Source organism: Epinephelus fuscoguttatus, linkage group LG3 (assembly GCF_011397635.1).
Source record: "Epinephelus fuscoguttatus linkage group LG3, E.fuscoguttatus.final_Chr_v1".
NCBI classification, from domain to species: domain Eukaryota; kingdom Metazoa; phylum Chordata; class Actinopteri; order Perciformes; family Serranidae; genus Epinephelus; species Epinephelus fuscoguttatus.
The window spans coordinates 44,196,688-44,218,731 of record NC_064754.1 but is presented as its reverse complement, the minus strand read 5'-3'; the positions used below and the strand labels follow the sequence as shown (position 1 = coordinate 44,218,731).

At 40.0% G+C, this 22,044-nt stretch overlaps 2 protein-coding genes across 7 annotated transcripts in view; one reads left to right on the top strand and one right to left on the bottom strand.

Moving 5' to 3' along the window:
- LOC125886569 (uncharacterized) overlaps positions 1 to 19,664 on the top strand; it is a 54,884-nt gene extending 35,220 nt beyond the window's left edge. For 2 of the 6 annotated variants that reach the window (XM_049572882.1, XM_049572880.1), the window contains exon 3: positions 15 to 3,693. The gene's annotated coding sequence lies outside the window, so the exon portion shown is untranslated. Of the gene's footprint in view, positions 1 to 14; positions 3,694 to 19,572 lie in introns of those variants that run through there. The other 4 variants (XR_007449045.1, XR_007449046.1, XM_049572883.1 and 1 more) reach the window with 4 other exon arrangements.
- Positions 19,531 to 21,275, bottom strand: LOC125885632 (perforin-1-like). The gene is made up of 2 exons (XM_049571306.1): positions 20,896 to 21,275; positions 19,531 to 20,707 (listed from the first exon to the last, which is right to left on the bottom strand). Exons 1-2 carry the CDS (start codon positions 21,273 to 21,275, stop codon positions 19,531 to 19,533), a joined length of 1,557 nt encoding a protein of 518 aa, XP_049427263.1.
- Positions 21,276 to 22,044: the final 769 nt, after the last annotated feature.

The window sequence follows — 22,044 nt, the reverse complement described above, 5'->3', positions numbered from 1 at the left end:
CTGGTACACCTTAGGTCCTGTTCCCCGGCTACCCCCCTGCTCTGGCATGTGAATCCCATGAAGGGTATTGTGTCAGAAGAGGTAAAATGCCAACTTTCTTTGTTCACATGAATTACTTTTTTTGGCTGAATGGTCATTCATTTAACTTGTTTTCTTTCATTTATTATAGACAGACTGCCACTGCTGTTTTTTTTTTGTTTTGTTTTTTTTTGCATTGTTTTGTTTATTTCATTTTGTTTGTTTGTTCATTTAGTTTATTTCATTGTTGACCCAGTTGTTCTATTTTTGAATGATTTCAGTATTATTTTGCCTTTTATTATATTAGGTGGTTTCTGTTAATTTCTTTTGCCCTTTGTTATGTTAGTCCTCCAGGGCCTTGATTTCTTTCCCCCAAGAGACTTTTAATAGATTATTGCAGCAGTCCTGTGTGTTTTTAATACATTTCTTGTTTGTCTTATTCTTTGCATGAGTGCTGCAGGACTGGTGATAGCGTCCTGAACACCAATCCCTCCACCGAATTTCTGATCCAGACATTCAGCATGATTTTACCAGCCAAATTATTGTAGATGTCTCCTCTTCTCCAAAACAAACAGACCCGGTGATTTTAACTGGTAAAAACACTGAATAAAGTAGTTTCACGATACCCTTCAGTGTTTCTCTGATGCTGTTTGGCATGTTGGAGATGGAATGCTAGCCCAGCACTTGCTAATGTGTGCTCATCTTTATTCTCTGACAATTTAAGTTCCAAATGTTCAAGAGGTTTTTTACTAGGAGCTGCATTATCCAGGGGTCTCTTCCTCTGAAAAACAAATGATTTAAACCGCTAAAAACTCTGAACAAAGCAGTTAGACATGAAAATAAATAAATAAATAAAATAAAAAAAATCTGTGTTTTTCCATTGCTGCTCGTCGCAGAGGGGCTTCTAACTAAGTTGGCAAAGGAAAAAATCAAAATGGCCCAATTTGTAGCATTTAGAGCCAGTGTTTGGTTTGTCTGTTCTAGGTAACCGTAGAAACATGTCACTGCAACATGGTGGACCCTGTGGAACCCTATGTAAATGTAAACAGCTCATTTTAAGGTAATGAAAAATGAAGATTCTTATTTTTAGCTGATTATACACAAAAGAAAACATATTTATTGTATCATATTCAATATCTAACAATATCCCTCTAAATCCTAAACACTGGACCTTTAAGGCTGAACTAATTAAACAAACTTTATACACTGTTGGGTAGTTTTATCTGTAAAATGCTGGTCATTTGTTTTGTATTTAAATCCTCATCTGCAAAGTCACCTATAAGCTGGTAAATAAATGAAGTGGATTAAAAACTACAGTATATCCCTCTGAAATGTAGTGAAGTCAAACACTCAGTGAAACACTCAAGTACAAGTACGTCATAATTGAACTTCAATACAGTACTTTATGTATTATACAGTACTGTAAATGTATTATTTTTTCACCATGTAGTTTGTACTAATACTTTGTTAGGTAGAACAAATCCGGGTAACACTTTATATTAAGGTACTGTTATATAGCTAATTAATGCTTAATAAGCACAAATTAATAGTTAATCAGCACTTAGAAGGCAGTATAAGATGCTTATTAACATTAATAAGACTATAAGTGTTTATTACAGCATAACTGACTGAGTTATTATTGCTTATAGGAGCATTATAAGCACTTAATAGCAGGGGTGGAAGTAACGAATTACAAATACTCACGTTACTGTAATTAAGTAGATTTTTTGGGTACTTGTACTTTTATGAGTATTTTTTTTCAAGTGTGTAATTTTACTCCTACTTGAGTACAATTTACACCATGTCATCTACTTTGCTACTTTTAAAATCATAAGTCGCTACTGAGTACGCCCACAATTTGAATTAATATTCAAACCTTTCATCTGCATCTTTGTAGCCAATAAGGCTGTCCGATCGCGACCGCGCCAATTAATCTATGACGTAAGGAAAGGACATCTCCGCTGCAGCAGGCACAGGTGTCTGGCGGTAACATACCTACACAGCAGAGTAGAGACTAATTTATGGACTGAAGATTTGAAGACAAAGAAGCCAAGGGTGAGTGTCCATGCGCCATAGTGCTCTGCGCCGCAACATAACGGCTTACCGGTGACAGAGAAGTCTGACTCCAGGTCCAGTAATTTCCTCATTCGTTGGCGTCATGACTGCCCAGTAGTACCTGGACAAAAGAGGCACGCAGGCACACAGGTATGTGGCGTGTCAGAGGAGAAACGAGCTGTTCACATTTTTCTCTCTGTGGCAGGTAACGTTCCACAAACCTCACCGCACTTTAGGGACTGTTCTTTACTTATGAAGGGACTGTTCTGTACTTGTCAGGGGACGAGGGTGGCTGGTTGATTTTTATTTTTTTATTTTTTTATTTTGATCCCCCTTTTGTTAATCACTTATTGAAGCTGTTTAGTAATTTATTCCATTGAAATATCATTGATGTATTTTAGAAAAGTGATTTATGTTTTTATAAATGACAAAAGGCACATCTGCCTCATTTTTGCTGTGGTATCGTGATACTACTCAGAACCGTGATACTTTCACTGGTATCGTACAGTGGGTCCCAATTTTGGTACGGTGACAACACTAGATGTCGCAACCATTCCATTCGGAGTCGCGCAGTGAGGCGGCTCGGGTGAGTGTTCCCCCACTTTTGGGAGTGGGGGAACACTGCTCTCTCAGAGGCCCAAAGTGTTCCCCTACTTCTAATTTTACAAATTAAGCACTGGTTATTAGTTTGGCTAAGATAAGTCTGCAAAGATATTGTCACTGCCACTGGTTTGCCTGATATTAAAATAAGACGGAGCTAACTAACGTGTGCGCGTGCATGCATACATAATTGAGCTACAATTCTTAGAGATGTTTTAGCTTAATATTTTGACAGCCACCGTCATTACAATAAATTAAATCTGTAGTCATTTAATACTCACAGGCCTACATTCAACAGGCCTATATTTTGTGCTAGAGTGACGCTATGTTATATGAAACATTAACCATGAAAGTTAACCATGTCATGTTAGCCTGTCGGTAAGGGGGGTAAATAGTGCTCCAAATTCAGGCTAATGTTTAGCATGGAAAACAGGGCACGAGCAAGGGGTTCGTTGTTCTCTTACTTAAAGATACCTGAATGAAAATGTTTTTGTATGATAAGCGTTACCCCTTTACAGACTCATCCACTTCACTCTAATCCCTTGCAGTTTTGTGCAAAACCCACATGGTAATTTTGCGTGCGGTATTTATGTAATTTTGCCTATTCTATTTTATTATTCTTGCATATTGGGGTCCTTAAACAGTATTACAGTTAGATAATTTGGGGCTGACTGGAAAGCTGTGACTCTTGTGGAGTCAGTGAGCCCCATGTATTAATGTGTGTGCCATGTGTTTACACTCTTGCCTCATAATAGTCATCATTGCAGTAATTTCACTGTATAAGGTGAGCTGTTTTTGATATTTTATACAGGTGAATCGAATCGAATGCCTGCTATTGACGACGCAATAAAACATCCATCGGTTAAAACTAATTAATACTCTGAGTAGTTTTTGAGAAGAGTACTTTGTACTTTTACTTTAGTATTTTTTAAACACCAGTACTTTTACTTGTAATTGAGTACAGTTTAAGCAATGTAACAGTACTTGTACTTGAGTACAAATTTTCAGTACTCTTTCCACCTCCGCTTAATAGAAAATTTGGTAACAGTTTAGAAACCTATACTAAATATTAATAAGATGTCTATTTACATTAGGCGTAATTATAATTTATAAGGGTTAATTATAGAATAATAACCACATTTATTACTGGTTTATAAGACACTGTAAGACCCTATAAGATGAAATTAATAAGGTGTTTATTAACATTAATGAGACTATAAGAAATTAATATAAATGCCATATTACAGTGAATAAATGCTTAATTATGCACTTATTAATAGTAAATAATGATCCTTTGCAGCTACCGGATCTAAAGTGGGAACAGTGTCATATAAAGGTTAATAAGTTATTAATATCCACTTATTAACAGCTCATAATGCATCTTTGCAGCTACTGGATCTGAAGAGGGAACAGTGTTGTATAAACGTTAATAAGTTATTAATATGCACTTATTAACAGCTCATAATGCATCTTTGCAGCTACTGGATCTGAAGAGGGAACAGTGTTGTATAAACGTTAATAAGTTATTAATATGCACTTATTAACAGCTCATAATGCATCTTTGCAGCTACTGGATCTAAAGTAGGAACAGTGTCTTGTTGACATTCATAAACTCTTTATTATGCACTCACTTAAGTTAATAGTTCTATTAATTATGCACCTATTGCAACATCTAGATATCAATCATTATTTCAACATTAAAGAATTCTGATGCGTTCTTTTCACTCTAGTATGTTATTATTTTCTTTAGCAAAGGATCATGGGAATCTCATTTCCTCAAAATGGCATACAAAGACAAACATGAGTTATTTGAACTTAAAAAATTTGAGCAGATTGATTCAGAGTTAGCTGCTTTATTCGCTCGTGATGAGAATTCAGCCTACCAATGGTGGTGAAAACACAACATAAGGACATATTTCCTTTTCATATTGATTTTTAATGCAACCACTATTGTCAAAAACAGGAAACCCTAATAGTTGAGTTCTAAAAAAAAATGACAGATCTGAGTTCATTTGGCTTTTTCAAAAGTTTTGTTACTTAGATTGACTGTTGAGGAATACAGTGTTCCACAAAGCTCCCTGTAACCCAGGCCAAAGGTGGCCAGGTCAGTGATGTCTTCAGGCCAGTTGCTTAGGTCAAACATGGTGGCAGTGGCCTTCAAGACACCCTCATCAAGGTTGCCAAACCGCGTGGTGAGGTTGTCACAGAAGCCATTGATCAGTTTATCTTTCACTTTGTGAAAGTCATCATCATCCACTTGTTTCCTGTTGAGTTTTACACCAGAGAAGGTGTTTCTGGGAAAAGGTCCCACTCCATCCAGGAACTGCTTCAGATGCTGACCTGGGACTGTCTGAAATACAGAAGAAAAAACTTTCACTGTCACGATTGCTAAACATACACTGTAGCATATGAATTCCTCTCTAGGGAGTTTATTTTGTTTACCTGCATGGCTACAAGAGCCAGGGTCGTCTTCTGCCGTCCATCTGACACCATCTGCAATGTCAGCCCATCCCTCTGAAAGAGGAGGCTCAGAATTCAACCCATAAGCACATTTAATCTAACTTCCCTTGTTTTTAATCCACAGCCTACTACTGAATTACTCTCACAATGGTTTCACAAGAGTGACAATGAAACACTTACACACTGGGCCTGATGCTAACTTCAATTGCCAAAACCTATAAAATGCTCCTTTAACCTTACTGACGGAGAGGGATGAAGTCAGGCTATGGCGTTAGCAAATCAGCAGGCGTTAGCATGAACATGAAGCAGCCTATATCCATTAGCCTGCTCAACATATCACACAGCTCATCGATGCTCCTAACACATTCACTCTGCTCATCCTGCTTCACACAATTTACTGTCACTCTTGTATCTCAACCATATGCATCTTCACACACATTTCACTCACTTTAACTCACACAAAATGTCATTAGCGATGCACTTAGCTACAGAGGCTATTTCTAGTTGCACCCTCCACAAGCACACACACTAACCCTAACCCTAACCCTAACACACACACACACACACACACACACTCTTAATCGCGGTCAAAGTCAATGTCTCTGGGGGTCACAGTTACACAACAGTTCTGCTAACTCATACTACTGTTATCTGGGTGTTCATTATACTCAGCTTATCTGTAGGAAATTTAGAAACATGACTGGCTGCTAGTTCAAGCATGACCTTCATTTCTGTAGCTAAAGTTGCTAACCTAATTATTACTGACTGAATGAACCGAGCGCACCTCTTCCTCTACCGTCATTATCATAAACATCAACATTTAGAACACACAGTTACATTTTATAACTTTGTAAGGCCATCATGTACATTAGCTGAGTTTATTTATTTATTTTATTTATTTGTTAATTTATCAGGGACAATGCATATTAATGAACAGTGAACTGTAAATATACCGGAATTAACCAAAAGGCTAGTTTTCATCCGCAGTCTCTGGCCAGATCTGAGCAGCCTAATTCACAAGAAACAAACATAGACTGTGACAAACAACAGCAAGACAGTAACAATTACAAAGCAGCCCTATTCACAAAAAACAAGCATAGACTGCAACAAACAACAGCAAGACAGACATAAGCAAAAGAATATGGCAGGCAGGCAGTTGTTAAAGAGTGGACAGAGGCAGCAGTTGAGTATTAATGTGTACAGGTTTGATTGTTGATGAGCCATGATTTCAACTGTTTTGTGAACAAATGGTATGAACTGAGTTCTCTGATGTGTACTGGTACTGTATTCTAGTCCTGCGACGCCTTAACTGAAAATGCTGAGTGGCTAAAGGCACTTTTCCTAATGGGTATGACACAGTCTCCTTGGGTTGCATCTCTCGTGGCCCAGTTATTGCTTGACCTCTGAGTGATGAAAGTTTGAAGTGGAGGGGGAGCAGTGTTATGTATGATCTTAAAAACAAGACAAAGGTTTGTGTACTTGATTAAATTGTCCCAGCTCAAAAGTTTGTACTTTGTTAAGATAAGGCAGTGGTGGTAGTTATTTGATCTGCGATCCAAAACTTTGAGTATTTGTTTGTACAGTGCTTCGAGAGGTTTTAGTGTTGTTTTATTGGCCTGTGCGTAACTTGTCAAACAGTATGTGAGATGTGATAGTATCATTGTGTTCATGTACAATTTGGCTGCGTTGGTGCTCATTGAGTTTCTGATAAAACGGAAGTTGGATAAGTTAAATTTGGCTCAATGACGGACTTTTTTAACATGGGATTTGAAAGACAGATGAGAATCGATCAGGATGCCCAGATATTTATATTCAGAGACAACTTGCATTTTTTTCCCTGACAGCATTATGACTGGTTCTGAGGTGGTAGATGGATTTTTAGAGAAAAACATGCTGACAGTTTTAGTTGTGTTGAGTTGAAGGCATGATTGGTTTAGCCAGTTTGTGATGTGGCACAGTGCATTAGTGAGTTTTGCGGCAGCATGTTGTTTTGTGCTGCCATGGGCATAAATCACTGCATCATCAGCATATAGCTGGGTCTCCACGTCAGAGCACACAGAGGGCAAGTCATTTATATAGAGACTGAACAGAAGTGGTCCTTGTACAGACCCTTGTGGGACACCAGTGCAAGTTTTAAGAGCAGCCGATTGGTAGTTGTGGACCTTTACACACTGGGTTCTGTTAAGTAGATATGATTCTGTCCACTTGAGGGCATTATGGGTAAAGTTAAATGTAGAGAGTTTGGCTATGAGCACCTGGTGGTTCACTGTGTCAAATGCCTTTCGCAGGTCCAGGAATACAGCTCCAACAGAGCCTCCTTTGTCCATCATGAGCTTTATCTTTTCAAGAAAAATGCAGTTAGCAGTCTCTGTAGAGTGATGGGCTCGAAAACCAAACTGCATGGGATGCAGTGAAAAAGGGCTGTTGTTTAAGTGGTTAGTAAGCTGCTCTGCTACCCACTTCTCTGCAACTTTGGACACCACTGGTAGGATGCTAATTGGTCTGTAATTACAGATAGCCTGTGGATCGCCTGACTTAAAAATTGGTGATATCACAGCTGTTTTCCAATTATTTGGGAATACCCCCTGCGAGATTGACAGATTGATAATCTGTGTAATGGGAGGTGTCAGGGATTCCTTGAGGTATTTGAGCATTGCTGAGTCCATACCATAAGTGTCTTTAGCTGTAGAGGGTTTGAGTGAGTTTATCAGCATTTGTACTTTACTTAGTGTTATATTGTTAATGTTAAAAGTGGGCAAATTAGTATTCACTGGAGTGAGATTGAGGTCTTCATGCATGTTAGGGAAACATTGTGCAATCTCAGCAACTGAATCAATGAAATATTCATTGAAGGCTTTCGCCAAAATCACCGGATCTTGCATTGTTTCACCATTGCTTCTCAGTTCTAATTGCTTAGTGCATCTTAGATGATCAGTCCCTGTCAGTTTTTGAATCTGATTCCAAATTAATTGTGTGTTGCTTTTCACTTCATTAATGACATTGATGAAAAAATTTGCTTTAGCTTTTCTTATCTCTTTAGTGATCCTGTTCCTCAACATTTAACAAGTTGCTAGTGTTAGCTATTGCAAAGAACTAGAACTAGCTAAAAATCAACAAGCTAACGTTAGCTTATAGTCTACTTTAACAAACTAACTTACCACAGGGGCAGAAACAGATGAAACATCGTCTTCAGAGTCCCGAAACGAAGTGTCGCATCCTACTCGAACTGGAGCAGCACTGGAGGAGCTTGCATCATTTTTTTCAACCATCTCAGCATTGCTAGGTTCTGTGCTCTGATGAGGAGTGGCGAGCATAGGTGGCGAGTGGCACCCAGCGTGACCGTCATGCAGTGAGTTGAGCTCCAGATCCAGATCAGGTGCAGCAAAAGCTACTGTATTTTTGCTGTTCATATTAAGTTTTTATTGAAACTGACCTATGGCTAAACCACGCCCCCCCCCACTCACTCGGACAAACTATCAACATTCAGTGACTGGGTGCTATGGCAGGTGTCACAGTACACGGCATTTCACAGGAGGCAATTGATGATTTTTGGGGACATAACGATCAGATGTCATTGAGAAGTAACCAAAAGGGCCTAAACTACACATTGGAGGGATATATTCATCATTTTATTGTTGAGAACGTCGATGAAAAGCTTAAATTACAAGCCAGAATTTACAGTGTATGCTTGTTAACCGCATGTCGTTGGCATCGCCACCAAAGACAACAAGTTAAAGTGCCACTGAAGTTAAGGTTTTGGCTCAGAATATGAGAAAGGATAACGGCCTTTTTACCATCTTTACCAAGAGTGTCTCTCCGTTAGTTTGGTGCTACAGTATTTACATTAAATCATTCAGCATAACGTTTGCCAACCTTTGTTATCTCTGCCATTACAGATAAATTAATGAAGCTAAGCTCCAGAAGTTAACGTTAGCTTAACTAGAGCTAACAGTGATGTACGAATACCAAAGTACAAAACTAGAACAAAATAGGCTAATGAACTCCCAGCAAACAGGGAGACATGATGAACAACGCAGCTAGGAGCTTACGTTAGGCTAACTTTAGCTAACGTTAGCTAGAGATGTTAAAGATAACTTTATATTTCTTTCCAGCAAAGTGACAATATGTTGCCTTAAACATGTTGCTGTCTTGCCTTAAAACAGATGTAGACATCCTTGTTAATCTTATTCACGTTGAGTTAATGTTGTGGTCTACCGCACAACTTTATCCAAAGGAGACACTTTTCTCGGTTGAGATGTGGTTTAGGAAAGGGTAAAAAATACACCTCGTCGCCCAGCCTCTCTGGATACCTTGTGTCGGAGTTGCATGTACCCCATGCACACCGTTTGACCATTTCATAAAACTGTACAAAACTGACTTTCTGTAATGCATTTCAATGAACTTCCAGGCAGAGAATATCCAAGTGTATGGGAATGGCTATACGCACTGTGATTGGCTCATTGTGTTTGAGGGCGGGACTTAGGTCAGCCATAGGTCAATTATTCAAGCGACAAAAGCAACGTTCAGATACCCATATGTAATGACGTTGTAAATAACACCTATTTCCATATTGCTTTGACTTTTTTTTTTTTTTTGCTGTCCCGTAATTGTCCCAGACACATCATCTTTGTGTCCCAGTAGCAATTTTTATAGTCCCTGGGACGTCGAGGCACCGTTAGTTTCGAGCCCTGAGAGCATATTAATGATTTATTAACCTTTATAGGACACTGTTCCCACTTTAGAGCCGGTAGCTGCAAAAGATCATTGTTAACTATTAATAACACCTTATTAATTTAATCTGATAGGGTCTTATAGTGTCTTATAAACCAGTAATAAATGTGGTTATTATTCTATAATTAACCCTTATAAATCATAATTAATGTAAATAGACATCTTATTAATTAATATTTAGGATAGCTTTATAAACTGTTGTCAAGTTTCTATTAAGTGCTTATAATGCTCCTATATGCAATAATAACTGTGTTAATTATGCTATAATTAACACATATAGTCTTATTAATGGTATAAACATCTTATTCTGTCTTATAACTGCTCATTAACTGGTTAATTGGTGCTTATTAAGCATTAATTAACGCTTATTACAGTACCTTAATATAAAGTGTTACCCAAATCTGATAAAAGTTATATTAGAAAATATTTGCTGTGACTTGAAAATCTGTTCAGCTTATAGATTGGTTATTAAGAATTATAAAACCATGGGGATCATCTGAAAATGAGCATGACTGTCAAGCTCAAGACAAGGCTACTTTTTTTACATCCTGACAGATGTTATTTTGGAAAGTCTTCACAGTGATATGATTGTTAAAACTGTTTAAGTGGGGTTTTATTGATTACTTACCAATGTATTTGCACGTCATCTCTGTTATAGCTGACCTGCTTAGTGTTAATGACAATAGTAAGAACTGCTGTAATGATCTGGGAGTGCAGCTTAATTATAAATCAGTCTTTACTAGAAAAGAGTTTTATTATATGACAACAGTCAAAAGTCTTGTGTGCATCTCTGGAGATAATTGTCATTGATTTAATCTACAACTGCATTCATTTCCTGTATGTTTATATGCTATTAGCGTTATCATGAAGTGTGACAGTAGTTGAACCACTGGGTATTTACTGTTAAGTATGTAGTTAAGTAGTTTCTCAAAATGATCCAAATAAGGGAAAACACATAAGGTACAAAATCATTTAGATGATGAATGATCTGACAGTTCTACTGCTGGTCCATCTACTTAACAAAACCTCCACCACAATTACTGATGATTGAAGTTTTAAAGAAATTCAGTCAACATTTTGTTGTTGAAGTTAAATAGCAATGAGGAGGTCAATGGTTTGAGCTGGTTGGTTGGGCCAAAAGGTTGGTTGAGCATTCCAAACAAACCTGCAGCAAGATTATTGAAAATAATCAGGGGAAAGATACAAGAAAGGTGTATTTCAAGACCCTGAATTTGCTTAGAGTGTATCATGTTCTGGGTCTGGAACATGGTGGCAGCATCATAAAGGGATAATTCCACTAACACATGGCTGCATCTGCCTGGATATTCTTGCGCCTTTTCTCCCGTAGCTTCTCCGCACCTCCCTTGCACTTTGGTGATTTATCCATCAGTGTACACTAGAAGGCTACGCACTCCACCACTGTGCACAAGGCCAACAGCCAGCTACTCGCTCTCAAGAGAACTCAGAAAATGAGCGGGGAGGGGGCGGCAGAGGAGGAAGGCCGTTAAAAAAATATCTACATAATTACATTAAGTAAATTACGATTGTGCCAGCCCAAAATATGCCAACGGCCCACCGGCCCTATGCCCTATAGCCAATCCAGCCCTGATCAGGACCATCTGTGAAGAAGGTCATGTCAAAGTATGTGTTCAGCTGAGTTTACTTGCTCTCATCAGCCTTTTGAAACTTAGACACAGGATCGGCACCCTCGACTGCTGCACACTGGCATACTGCAACCTGTTAACATCAGTGCAGATTAACAATTAATTCCTCTATCAGCAGATGGTCAGCTGAGCAACAAGTTTGTAGAGCCACAGTATCACATTTCTATCTCATCACCATCAAACAGCAATCTGTGATCACAAACAGGGTGTTGGTGAACTTGTGTGTTGTTGGTGTGGACTCTTACTCTTATTGCATTGCTTGCTCATTTGCACAGTCACTTCCAAAAACCTTTTTTTTTAACCTGACCTCATTAAATTGTTGTTTATCATCATTTATGATAGAGCACAGCATATTGTGACTGCTTTAATTATGAGGAACTCACTTTTAAGCTCCAGCTCAGTAAACCTCCATAAGCTCAGATAGTTCATCCATTTTCTCTGTTTTCCTATGCTGCAGTGCACTTATGCCTCAAGCACAGGCTAACCTAGGTCAACCGGACTCAGAGCCTATGGCCATGCTAATAACTCTACAAGTTTGTACTTAAGAACAGTGGTGAGCTGCATGCTAACATTTGGCAAAGGTGAAAACAAATAACAAATCTGCACTCTAAGCAGATCCCATTTAGAAGGGTTTTAATAAAGAAAGCATCCTGTAATGCATTCTGCTGCTGGTGAGATAGTATGATGTGTGTGTGTATGTGTGTGTGTGGGATATAAAATATGTACATTCTGATATTGCCCCCCCTATTTATCAAAAGTAGTGCTGGTACGATATAGGCGTACACAGGTACATATTTCCATTTTCTTGGTTTAATTTTATTATAAATATGGGCAACAGGTGTGGCATGTCACATGACTGGCTCAGGCACAATGGGTATTTAATTTGGCAATCAAGGTCATGGATCAAGAAGGCCATAGAGATCAGGAAGCGGGCCAGGACACTATCAACCGAGATGAGAGGGCTTTAATGCTGTCGCACACCTGGGGCGCTCTCCACCAGAGACCATCGGCAGATCTGTCAGATTGCCAAGCCGGTCATGCCTTCAAGGAAACACCAGCTGATGAAGACACGTCACGACACACGTCAGATGACGCTTCTGAAGAAGACTGAAGTAAACAGTCGAAACATGTCAAGGTTGTAACATTTAGTCCCTGAGTATAGTTATGTTTTTCTGTCTTTGTGCATTTTTGGTTACTTCCTGTTTTATTTTGTATTTACCTCTCATTCCAGATCCTCACTTCCTGTCCTCCTGTGTTTCCTGCCTTGTGTGATAACCTGCCCCGCCCTGATTAGTGTCACCTGTGTCTCATTATCCCACCTTCCCTTGTGTATTTAGTCTGTGTGCATCCCTTTGTCTCTGCCAGTTCGTATTTTCAGTTCTCTGTAAGCGTCCCAGCCTTTTTCCCAGTGTGAGTCTTGTGAGTGTATGATCTAGTTCTGGTTTTTGGACCCTGCCTCCGCCTTAGCATTTTTGGATACCTCTGCCTTGTCTGACTGCCTTCCTGTGTATCGAACCTGCCTTCTTCATTAAAGACTTTTGATTTGAACTGAACCTGAATTGAGTCCTGCTCTTGAGTCCTATCAGTTCAGTCTTAACAAAGGTAAAGCAACATCTCCTAATCTCTGTCTGAAAAAAAGAAAAACCTCTATAACACTGGACTTTCACCTGGGAGCCCAGTGTTTACTTCCTGTCTGTATTTAAAATCCTACTGTTAACTTATAAAGCTTTAAATGGTCAGGCTCCGTCATATCTTAGAGAGCTCATAGTGTCAAATTATCCCACCAGGACACAAGCTTATAGTTAGGGCCGGCTCAGGCTTGCCTTGTACCAGCCCCTAGTTAGGCTGACTTAGGCCTAGTCTGCCAGGGGACCTCCTATAATACACCGAGCACCTTCTCTCTCTCTCTCTCTCTCTCTCTCTCTCTCTCATGTCCTGTTACTGCATCATACTGCATGTCACTAACTCGGCTTCTTCTCCGGAGCCTTTGTGCTTCACTGTCTCTCAGGTTAACTCATATCGCAGCGGTGCCTGGATAGTGTGACGTGTGTGGTTGTGGTCCTGCCAGATGCCTCCTGCTGCTACTGTTATCATTAGTCATACTTCTACTGTTATTATACACATATGATCATTGTCACACATGTATACTGCCAGATATTAATACATACTTTCAACATTCACTCATTCATTCATTCATTCTTCTAACCACTTCATCCTCTTGAGGGTCGCGGGGGGGCTGGAGCCTATCCCAGCTGACATCGGGTGAGAGGCAGGGTACACCCTGGACAGGTCGCCAGACTATCGCAGGGCTGACACATAGAGACAAACAACCATTCACGTTCACATTCACACCTATGGACAATTTAGAGTTATCAATTAACCTAGTCCCCAATCTGCATGTCTTTGGACTGTGGGAGGAAGCTGGAGTGCCCGGAGAGAACCCACGCTGACACGGGGAGAACATGCAAACTCCGCACAGAAGGGCTGCCATGCCTGGGATCGAACCGGCAACCCTCTTGCTGTGAGGTGAGAGTGCTAACCACCACACCACCGTGCCGCCCCTACTTTCAACATATTGTACCACAATAGCCTGTAATATTAATTATATTATTACTTTTATTATTGTTGTTGTAAGTGTGGTGGCAAAACAATTATTTAATGAACAGTTTAAAGAAAAAGTCTTCACACGTCGGCTGTCTTTCTTGAGTTTTAATAAGCATTCATGAATGGAGACACTCAAACATACAACCGCATGAACAGTCAGTCGGTGAATGCCTACCAAGTCCTCTTGCTCTGATATCTTTATAGTTCCCATAACGCATGCACATCAACAGTCAAAATATGTGGCGCCTTGACATTCCTAAAACACAACATCTCTTCAGACTAACAAGGACACTTGTTGTCCTCCCTGGCTCATAATCTTAGTGTCTGAGCCTCCCTGGCTCGTGACCTTGGTGTCTCTCACCGCTGTCACAGTAGGGGTTAAATGAGCAACACATATCATTAGGTTAGAAGTTCAGTTTCATCAAAAAAAGTAACCTTATACAACACATTATAGATTAAATATGTTTAAATACCAGAATTTTCCATCACATAAGCTGCTGTCATTACTGTCTGTCGTGTCCCTCTCTCTGTCTCTCTTTATGTATCATTTTGTCATACAGATTACTGTTAATTTATCATGTTGATCTGTTCTGTATGACACCTATTGCACGTCTGTCCGTCCTGGAAGAGGGATCCCTCCTCAGTTGGTCTTCCTGAGGTTTCTACCGTTTATTCCCCCCTTAAAAGGTTTATTTGGGTTTTTCCTTATCCTCTATGAGGGTCCAAAGGACAGAGGGATGTCGTATGTCAACGCCTACGTCTATCATAGACGTAATAAGGACGTAATAGAGGAGAGGGGAGTAGGCCTTTGGAGGGAGGTGGAGTTGCAAGGGGAAAAAACAATCCACCAGCTATGAATATATCTAACCCAACACTGCCGAACACAATCATACTTTAATTGCATTTCGTTTCTAATTTTTAAGTGCACGTGTGTGTATATGTATGTTTGGCTTTGTATATAGTATGTACAACATGGCATGTTTACAATTAACCCTGTAGCGCTGCACAGCTTCGTAATTTCAACAGTATTCTTTACACCTGTCAACCCAAGGAGAACACACTGTGCACACTTGATGCCTGCTGCTACTGTGTACTGAGATAACAGCATTGACAGCATTAACTAAACATGGGAGACTGCAACAAGTGCAGCTGCAGCTACAGCTCTGCCTTGATTTGACAAAATGTTTGTTTCCTGAGGCCAGCATGTTTTGTCTTTGTGTAATACACTCCAAAAAACTCCAGCAGTAGAGTTCAGCGTTAGTGCGACCTCCCATAGGTCCGACTACCCTTAACTCCGACTACCTGCTAATCCGACCATGCAGGTCTACGGCGAGTTTTACGTTTTAGTACCATAATGTCGACCACCCCTTAATCCAACCATTTTAATGCCATTATTCCGACCGTCGGATTTCATACCCAGTAGTGCGACCGCCCATTAGTCCGACCACAGCACTTCCAACACGAAGCAGTCTGTGCATTTCTCCCTCACTGCGCCAGCATGAACTGTGAGGACAGTTGCGTTTATCTTATCGATGGGAAATCACATCCATCTGCTATATGTGACATACATGCCTTTATTTAGATAACACAACCTGGTATTCCCAACACATAAAGCCTATTGACAGCGTAATGCGCTCTGGCTGCAGATGTATATTAAGCATTAATCCGTTCTTGCAGCACGTCTACAGAAAGTATTTTGTTAGAGACAAACCATCCATCTGCCTGTCATCTCACCTGTACTAACGTTTTGCCTAGCCTTGACCAGCGAATTCATCAGCTTGTAACAATTCGCCAACAACAGAAACTGAGGCTTTTGTCACAACGCTACTTTTACAGGTCACAGAAGGCACAGGTTCACGGTGCCAAGCTGAAACCCCTGATATAACATGAAACCCCAAAAAAACTTAACTCTTTTTGCTTTCAAAATGCAGCAATAAATTGTATAAAAACATAAAGGACTCGTATGGTAAGTTTAACTCAACAACTTTAGTGTAATTAAATTAAATCAAACTCAAATTAACACAGCACGTCACACTGATACAGAAAACAAATAACCCCCACTGTGCATTTACTGCTTGTTTATTAATTCCAGTCATGTTTTATGTGTGTGAGATCCTGCTTGTGTGTGCGTGCACCTTGAATATCATATGTAAGGCTATTTCATAACTAAAATGGTGGTGAAAATATTTAACTTTGCTAGACGGCATTTCTCTGAGCCATTCGTTAAAAGGAAATAATTTATATGCTGTGGAAAGAAGGCAACATAATGTGGAATTATAGGTTAAACAATCTTTGCTTCCTTTAATTTAGTTTGGATAACAGTAGGAGCCTAGTAGTAGCTGCAGCAGCAACGGCGTTAGTTGCCAACAGCTGTCTTGTTTTTATTTCTTTATTACAGATCTGCGACATTATTTGGCCATGGTGATCGCCTCTTGCTGTTGGTTTGCAGGACTTCTGCTTTTCTGCTGATGTTGGTTTTTTTTATCCATGTACACTGTCTTGGTTCGTCATGTCAGAGGTAGTGAGTTTTGAAGTATAGACATTTGTTTGTTTTTGCATCTTCAGCACCAAGGACAGTGCTTAAAGTGATTTTGTTACAACCGCTGCCTGTAACAGGCTCAGGGGCATCTTCAGCACCAAGGACAGCGCTCAAACTACGGTAGTTCTTGTCTGCTTTTGTTATGTGGTAAATTCTACTGTTGGCCTCCTTATGGAAAAAATGTAATAAAATTTGCATTTGTTAGAACTTATTAATGTTTAATTTGTGTGTAGCTTATGGCAGCCAGTCAGCAGCCTAGTGAGTGGCGATGTGCAATGCGCTATACAGCAGGAAAAAAAATACAATGATGTCACTCATTCATTCATTCAGTTGACAGCTACATAAAACATCTTCCCATGTGTAGGGAATACCAGGATGTGTTATCCAAATAAGGGCATGTACATCACATATAGCAGATGATATGATTTCCTGTTGATGAGTTAAACGCAACTGTCCTCACAGTCCGTGCATAGAGACATTGCAGCTGTTTAGTGGTACTGCTGCTCTGTGTTTACTGAAAGGGGAAACTTGCCTGGTCCCCCCTTAAATGTAACTTTACTGCAGTCGGATTTTTGGGAGGTCGGACTAATAGGATTCAACTACTAGGTCGGACCTTTGGGTAGTCGGACTAATGAGTAGTTGAACCACTGGGTGGTCGGACTGACGCCACACACCCATTCTGCACTATGCATCTATTTTGCACTCAGCATCTGTTCTGCTCTGAGTGTCTTTTCTGCAATGACTGTGTATTCTACACTGAGCATCTATTCTGTGCTAAGCCTCAGCTCTGTACTGAGTGTCTTTTCTGTACTGAGTGTTATTTCTGCACTGAGCATCTCTTCTGCATTGAGCATCTATTCTGTGCTGAGCATCTATTCTGTACTGACTGTCTGCTCTGCGTCCAATCATTGTTTACCATTATGTTCCCAGCAGAACAATAAAACTGTTGTGACCTCTCAGAGCAAGAAAATGTTACATGTTGATCTTAATTTAGTATATCTTATTTTAATATGTCACTGCGATGTGTGATGATCACTGACCATTTGTTTTACTTAGATTTAATGTATTAAAAAAAAGCACTTTTAATAAATGTAAACATGACACAGACACAGAGCTAATGATGTGTTCTGATTGGATAATAAAGTGACAATGTGTTCATTATCATATCTGGAGGTCTTGGCCGAAAAGGAAATTTTTCTGTCAGCGCCAATGTGAGTCAGAGACTGATGCTCCGCCTCCCTCTCGTTCCGCTTCTGACCTACAGACACGCACACACACACACACCACACACACACACGCAATCAAGACAAAATCAAACTATTATTAAATCAACCAACAAGTTTTTAATAAAAATAAGAATAACTTTATTCATCCCCAAGGGGAAATTCACTTATCTGTCAGCTCATCTATTATATGTCAAAGAATTATAAAGCCTGATGGCTGTTGGTATATAGGATCTCCTGTGTTGCTCTGTCCTGCACCGAAGAGAGAGAGGAGCCGTCCAAGTAGTCAAAATTATAATGTAGTTTGGTGTGAATGTTCAGTCGACATTCAAACAGACTTAAAAGTGTCAGAGGTCAGAGGTCATACTGCTTCCATATCAGTGCTCCTTGACCTTCCATGCTCAGCTGTCCATCACCACACACACACACACACACACACACACACACACACACACACACACACACAACCCTCCAAACCCAGCCCATGAAACCTTGTGTTATCTTGTTCAAACTCAGGAGCACACAGGTTACTGTCTGCTGTTCAGATAGTTAGCTATGGGATATTATGATAAAGATGACTAAAGTGCACACTGCTTTAATGTGATTCACAGCAAAATGTCTGCAGGAGGGTGGCTTTTTATTCTGTCTGTCTTGTTTGACTTGTTTTTCTTGTGTATCACCCTAACTCTCCTTACCCTCCCTTTTTCATTCACATTATTTTCACTTCCTTTATTTTGAGTTTCTGTTAATCCCGTGCTATTACAATTTATGACACTCCCGGTTGTCATCTGCATTTCGTTTAGATACAATGTCACAGTGATTTGATGATTATGTTTTGGATAGAATATTTTTTATTGCAATACACTGCTGATGGCCCATTCCTTCTCAATTTAAAATTGGTGGGACAACAAGAAATGAAATTACAATTGTTCAGTGATCAAAGTAGCAGCTGTAGGATTACATTTTTAATACAAGAGCTATCAGGGAGCATAGATAAGGATCAAATAAGCAATTAACACCTGTATCTTTGTATTCTTTCAGCATGAATCCTTCCACTCTACACCTAAGCCCACAACAGGGAAGAGTGTCTTAGTTAAACTGTAGCTGAAAAATGTTTCCAGAGATGAAAAGGAGTCTTTAAAAAAGTGTTAAAATCCAGCTCAATGATACCTCATTCAGAGGAACTTCAGATGAAAGTTATTATTAATCTATTTTTTTTTTTCTTTTTTTACAAAGTTGAACACACAAGGTTGGAAAGTCTATATGTGTGGCTGCATTTAGTAAACCCGAAACTTAACCCTAGCCCCCCGACCCTAACCTCCTAACCCTAATCCTTACACGTTAACCACTAAATTACACAGTAGAAACATTCACCACATAAAATCAGGCAGACACTGCTGTTGTCTTTGTCGATGCTTTAATGGCAGAGTTTTTAACAAATGATAAAGAAGCAGCAGAAAAGATAGATGATCAAACATCAATTTTTACAGACAAAGTTTTGGATTACATTTCAAGATTAACTTTTTACCAAAGTCAAACAAAGAAAGAGTAACAGTGAAAGATGCTATTAACTACTTGCATGAACATCAGAAAATTGTTATTGTTTCATAACCACATCTCATGTCAACAGCTGACCTTAACATGACTGACTGAGTGACTTAGCATACCTCTTCCCCAGGTCTCCAAGAAGGACCCCATTTCTGGTGTGGAAGACCTTGGCCAAAGAGGGACTCATGGGGGAGGGCATGTATTCTTGACATTTGTGTCCACTGAGACTTGGTGCACATTCTACTATGTAGGAGAAGAAGAAGGTACCATAGTCAAACATACAGCTGTCACTCACTTTCCCTCTATGCAGATCAAATGAACACTCACCAAGTAGATCACTATCCCAGTAGGTATCCTCATCATAAACACGGAACGTAAGTTTGTCTCTCATATTAATGACAATGGGTCCGAATTCAAATCTCTCCAACCATGTGGGATTGTCGTTGTTACTGATGATGGCAGTGCGCTTTACCTGATCTCCGTATCTCACCTCAACTGAACCATCTGTCTGAGTCCACCTATCACCATACAACCCTTGTGCATAGAGCCTGAAAACCTTTAATGTAGCAAGACCTTTCCCAGCAGGACAGCAGTTTGACTTGATATTCTGATCACTGTTGCAAACACAAGCACAAGGATCCCTTTTATTGGATCTTTGCCCAATCTGACAGGTTTCTGAGCATTTTTTCAACACTGCATTTTTCTTGATGTACTTCTCCACCTCTTGCTTCAGTCCGGCCCTGGCAGGATGAGCACTTGGGAGTATGGTGTGCAGTGGCTTTAGGTTGTATTGGACCACATCAGGTGTGGTTTTCAGTGATCCAAGCCAGCTGCTATAGACCGACGAGTTTGTTCGGCCTTCAAAGAGGATATCAGCACCGTCAATGTGTCCGCCAATGACCTCTGTGTTACGCTCATTAAACATGGTGCGGAAATCTTGGGTAAGGCCTAACTTCTCCTTCTTTTCCTGACAGTGCTTGTATTCGGCCTTAATGCTGGCAGTGCTTGCAAAGCTAGCAGAGGCCTCCACTGACAGACAGTCATTGACTTCTGTTGCTGTCAGTCCATTCATGGTTGCCACGCAGGTCTTGATGGAAGTGATTGCTTTTATTTGCCCTCCTAGCGACACTTGTGTGATGTAATGTGTACCATAAGTGTCAATCAGGTTGCGATATAATGACAATGTTTCGGGTGAATAGGAAGGAAGGGAGTTCACAGCTGATTCAAAATCATGACTCAGTGGAGGTTTTGTTGCCAGTCTGTAGCTGTGAAGAACAGGAATAATATTAATCAGTTAAAATCTATCACAGTCCCATTTTATTCACGTGACTGTATATGTTATTTTACGCAGAATTACTGTCATTATTGTTATTTATCCAGGACACTGTAAAACAAAACATATCTCAGTGAACTGACCAGATAAATGACAAAAGACACTTGTCCACATACTCACCGGTAGTAGTTACAGTAGACAGAATGGCCAGAGAAGGTGTAGCGGTCTTGTTTGGACTTTTGCATGCCAAAGATAGATTCTTTGGAGTGGGAACCTCCAAAGCCAACACCAAGAGTGACGAGTGGGATTACAGAGATTTCAAGGCCAATTCTCCAATCATTGGACACAGCCGAGGTGGAATCATTGACAAGAGCTTCGACAGAATCATAGAGTACACCGGAGACCTTCAAACTGCACTTAGGGAGGGTTCTCCAGTCCACCACGGCAACTGGAACCTTCTGGCTCTCTCGGTTCATGTAGCTGTTGCTGAATAGCCTGCATGTGCCATTGTCAAGCTTCCATGTTTCAGTGTCGATGACATAGGCACCTTTCCGTTTCATTGTGACGATGTCGAAGCCCTCTCCACCCAGATTGTAACCAGGGACAAAGTGAGCCTTTTCACACTCCTGTGGTGTACCTCTGAAGCTTACACTGGACAGCAGACACAGAGGAGTCCATGCCCAGCACAGGAACATGAGATGCCACAGCCTGGCCATCTGTACAAAAGAAAATAAAAAGCAACAGAAGGTAAAAGGCAGAGGCACAGAATCAGTTAAACAATGAAAATTTGGAATCAAAAATTTCAATGTAAATTGCATGTCACTAAGCAAATGACTGAGTAATAGAAGCAATTACTCAATCAAATCGGCTCTTACCGTGGCTGTTGACATCAGACTGTGTTCAGTAGCTCACAATGTCTGACCTGTCTTATAGAATTGATTTGGAGGTGGAGTCTTGAGCACCAACGTGATTCTCACACATTTTAGATTTAAGCATGTGCATTTGTGTGTGTGTGTTTGTGTTTGTGGGATGGTTCTGTGGTATGTCAGTGTCTTTGGAAGAGTGGGTGGTTCTCCTTGCATTTTATTAAATAGTATTTCCATGTCACTTGTTGTATGCACTTTAATGTTGGGCACAATTTAGTTGACCTGTAATGAAATATGCTACATTAATAGAGTCACCTAAATTTTAAGTTCAAGCTACAAATATTGCTTATTGATTTTAAAAAAAAGAAGAATTAATCCGAGGTGAGAATTTAACTCCAGGTGAGCACCGTTGTTTTGGAGTCCTCCCCAGGAAATGAGCGGGTCGCTTTAATGTGACTGAGTC

Excerpts from the sequence above, each read along its gene's own strand:
- LOC125885632 (XM_049571306.1), bottom strand. The coding sequence starts at position 21,275 with ATGAAACGGAAAGGTGCCTATGTCATCGACACTGAAACATGGAAGCTT. Across the intron at positions 20,708-20,895 it reads GTCTACTGTAACTACTACCG|CTACAGACTGGCAACAAAAC; the intron begins GTGAGTATGTGG and ends TGTTCTTCACAG.